Below are 913 nucleotides of genomic sequence, written 5' to 3'. Positions count from 1 at the left end.
CCTCTCGCCGCTGTGTCAAAACAATGCGACGTGAGGTGTGCTCGGTAACCCCGAGCGCGGCGGCCACAAGGCCCCTCAAGTGGTCGGAGACCCCGATCACCTTTAGTCTGGTGGACTATCCCGTGAGTACTACGGGGGTGGGGCGACTGCCTCTAGTGGTATCCCCCACCATCTGCAATGTAAAGGTCAGCCGAGTGCTGATCGACGGGGGTGCAGACATGAACCTCCTGTCCCAAGAGGCGTTCAAAAAGCTGCAGGTGCCTCCGAAGCATTTGAAACCGTCCCTCCCTTTCTATGGGGTGACGCCGGGGTACACCCTCCCCCTCGGACAGGTCGAGTTGCCCGTCATCTTCGGGAGCCGGGACAACTTCTGGACGGAGAAGGTGGTCTTCGACGTTGAGGAGGTCCCTCTTCCCTACAATGCGATCCTCGGGCGCCCGACGCTCGCCAGGTTTATGATGGCAACACACTACGCCTACCTCACCGTGAAGATGCCAGGCCCGGCCGGCCCCATCTCCGTGCTCGCCGAAATCGGCAACGCCGTCTCCTGCGCCGAGCAGTTGTACTCTGCCTTGGCCTCTGCTCTCGCTGAGGTCGAAGGACACCCGGGGGGTCCGGGACCCTCTTCGTCCAAGTCATGACTCGCCATCGACGCCTCTGTCCCCACGAAGGAGGTTGCGCTGGGCGAAGACCCGTCTAAGGTCACCAGAATCGGTGGTGACCTGAACGCCAAATAGGAAAGCGCGCTCGTCGCCTTCCTCTGGGCTAACGCTGACGTGTTTGCATGGCAGCCGTCGGATATGCCTGGGATTCCTAGGGAGGTGATCGAGCACCACCTTGCCATGCGCCCAGACGCATGGCCCGTGAGGCAGAAGGTTCGTCGATAGGCACCTGAGCGCCAGGAGTTCATTTG

At 61.4% G+C, this 913-nt stretch overlaps 1 protein-coding gene across 1 annotated transcript; it reads left to right on the top strand.

The window, feature by feature from the left end:
• The first annotated feature begins 218 nt into the window (after positions 1 to 218).
• On the top strand, positions 219 to 641 carry LOC133886478 (uncharacterized). Its single transcript, XM_062326169.1, has one exon. It carries the CDS (start codon positions 219 to 221, stop codon positions 639 to 641), a length of 423 nt encoding a protein of 140 aa, XP_062182153.1.
• The last annotated feature ends 272 nt before the right edge of the window (positions 642 to 913 follow it).

Source organism: Phragmites australis, chromosome 12 (genome assembly GCF_958298935.1).
Source record: "Phragmites australis chromosome 12, lpPhrAust1.1, whole genome shotgun sequence".
NCBI classification, from domain to species: domain Eukaryota; kingdom Viridiplantae; phylum Streptophyta; class Magnoliopsida; order Poales; family Poaceae; genus Phragmites; species Phragmites australis.
Note: the sequence above shows the minus strand (reverse complement) of the source record. Positions and strands in the feature narration are given on the sequence as shown.